Below are 1120 nucleotides of genomic sequence, written 5' to 3' on the forward strand. Positions count from 1 at the left end.
AGGATGGAATAGGATTGCCCTTAGGTACCCAAGTCCACTGAGAGACCCAGTAGGTGGAATAGGCTACAGACTCTCTGTGCTTGCTGGGACCTGGCTTGGTCCCTGCAGTGGTTTGAGCCAATGTCCCTTCCTAGGCAGAGTATTCAAGTTTCCCAGGCACCTACCCAGGATGGGAAATTCTGGTAAATAGCACGGGTGTCAACATGTTACCAGGACTGACTCAGATCTGTGGCACTGTGGTACTCACAAGCCCAAGCCTCCCACCCAGTTGGCATAGCCAGGGGGAGGGGCCCTTCCAGTTGCCGTGGCCTATTGCTGTGGGTTTGTGTGGAAGGTGAAAAGTATCCCTCCTAGCATATGCCCAGTCCCTCCTGTTTTCCCTAGGTGTGGCAGCCTGTTCACACTCACTGTGGAGCGGGATCTGGAGAGCTGTGGGCACCAGCGCTCAGCTGTCAGGATCTTCGAGTTCCCTGGCCAGGCTGGGCCCTGTGGAGAGCCGTATGTACCAGGGGATGGGGCAGCTCTGAGCTGCTACTCCAGGTGATGAGCCCCAGGCTCTTCTGTGCCTGTTGGCAGCCAGACTGCTGGCCCTTTACTGTCCTGGCAGTATGCAGGGCTGTCTTGCTGTCCCCACTCCATGGAGATAAAGTCCCTCCTTCCTCACATTCACCAGGCACTTCCCCCTGTGATTCCTGATATCTTTATTGGGGTCTCTGTTTTCTCTGACTCTTCCCTTGCCTAAGGGACATCTTTCCTGGACCAGAGTATTACTAGAACTGCTCTGCCCATGGTCTTTCCATCCCCTGAGAATAGGATGCTTACAGATGACCAAAGCTGGGGGCACTGGGACCCCAGGAAAGGCTCCAGGGGCATCAAACAGCCTGGGGAAATCATCAAGAGAGCCACAAGTCCACCCAATGCTACATCCAGACCTGGCTGCCACCCTGGCAAGGCTGAGTTCTAGGGCAGATGAGCTCAAAGGTGCCCCCAGCTGGAGCCATGCTAGCCCACCCAGGGTGACACACTGCAATGAGCAATATGTGCACCAAGTGATGCTCAAGGACAAAGCCTTATCACAGGGCTGACACTGGAACTTACTGCTGTATCATGAAGTGGGAAA

General features: G+C 55.0%; 1 protein-coding gene across 1 annotated transcript in view; it reads left to right on the forward strand.

Annotated features, from left to right (window-relative positions):
- Positions 1-1120, forward strand: part of LOC112551983 — a 26922-nt gene that overhangs the window by 16194 nt on the left and 9608 nt on the right. The window contains exon 7 of the mRNA XM_025216099.1: positions 385-498. Coding sequence (XP_025071884.1) covers positions 385-498 — 114 coding nt within the window. The remainder of the gene's footprint in view (positions 1-384; positions 499-1120) is intronic.

Source organism: Alligator sinensis, unplaced genomic scaffold, assembly GCF_000455745.1.
Source record: "Alligator sinensis unplaced genomic scaffold, ASM45574v1 scaffold14_1, whole genome shotgun sequence".
Classification (NCBI taxonomy): Eukaryota; Metazoa; Chordata; order Crocodylia; family Alligatoridae; genus Alligator; species Alligator sinensis.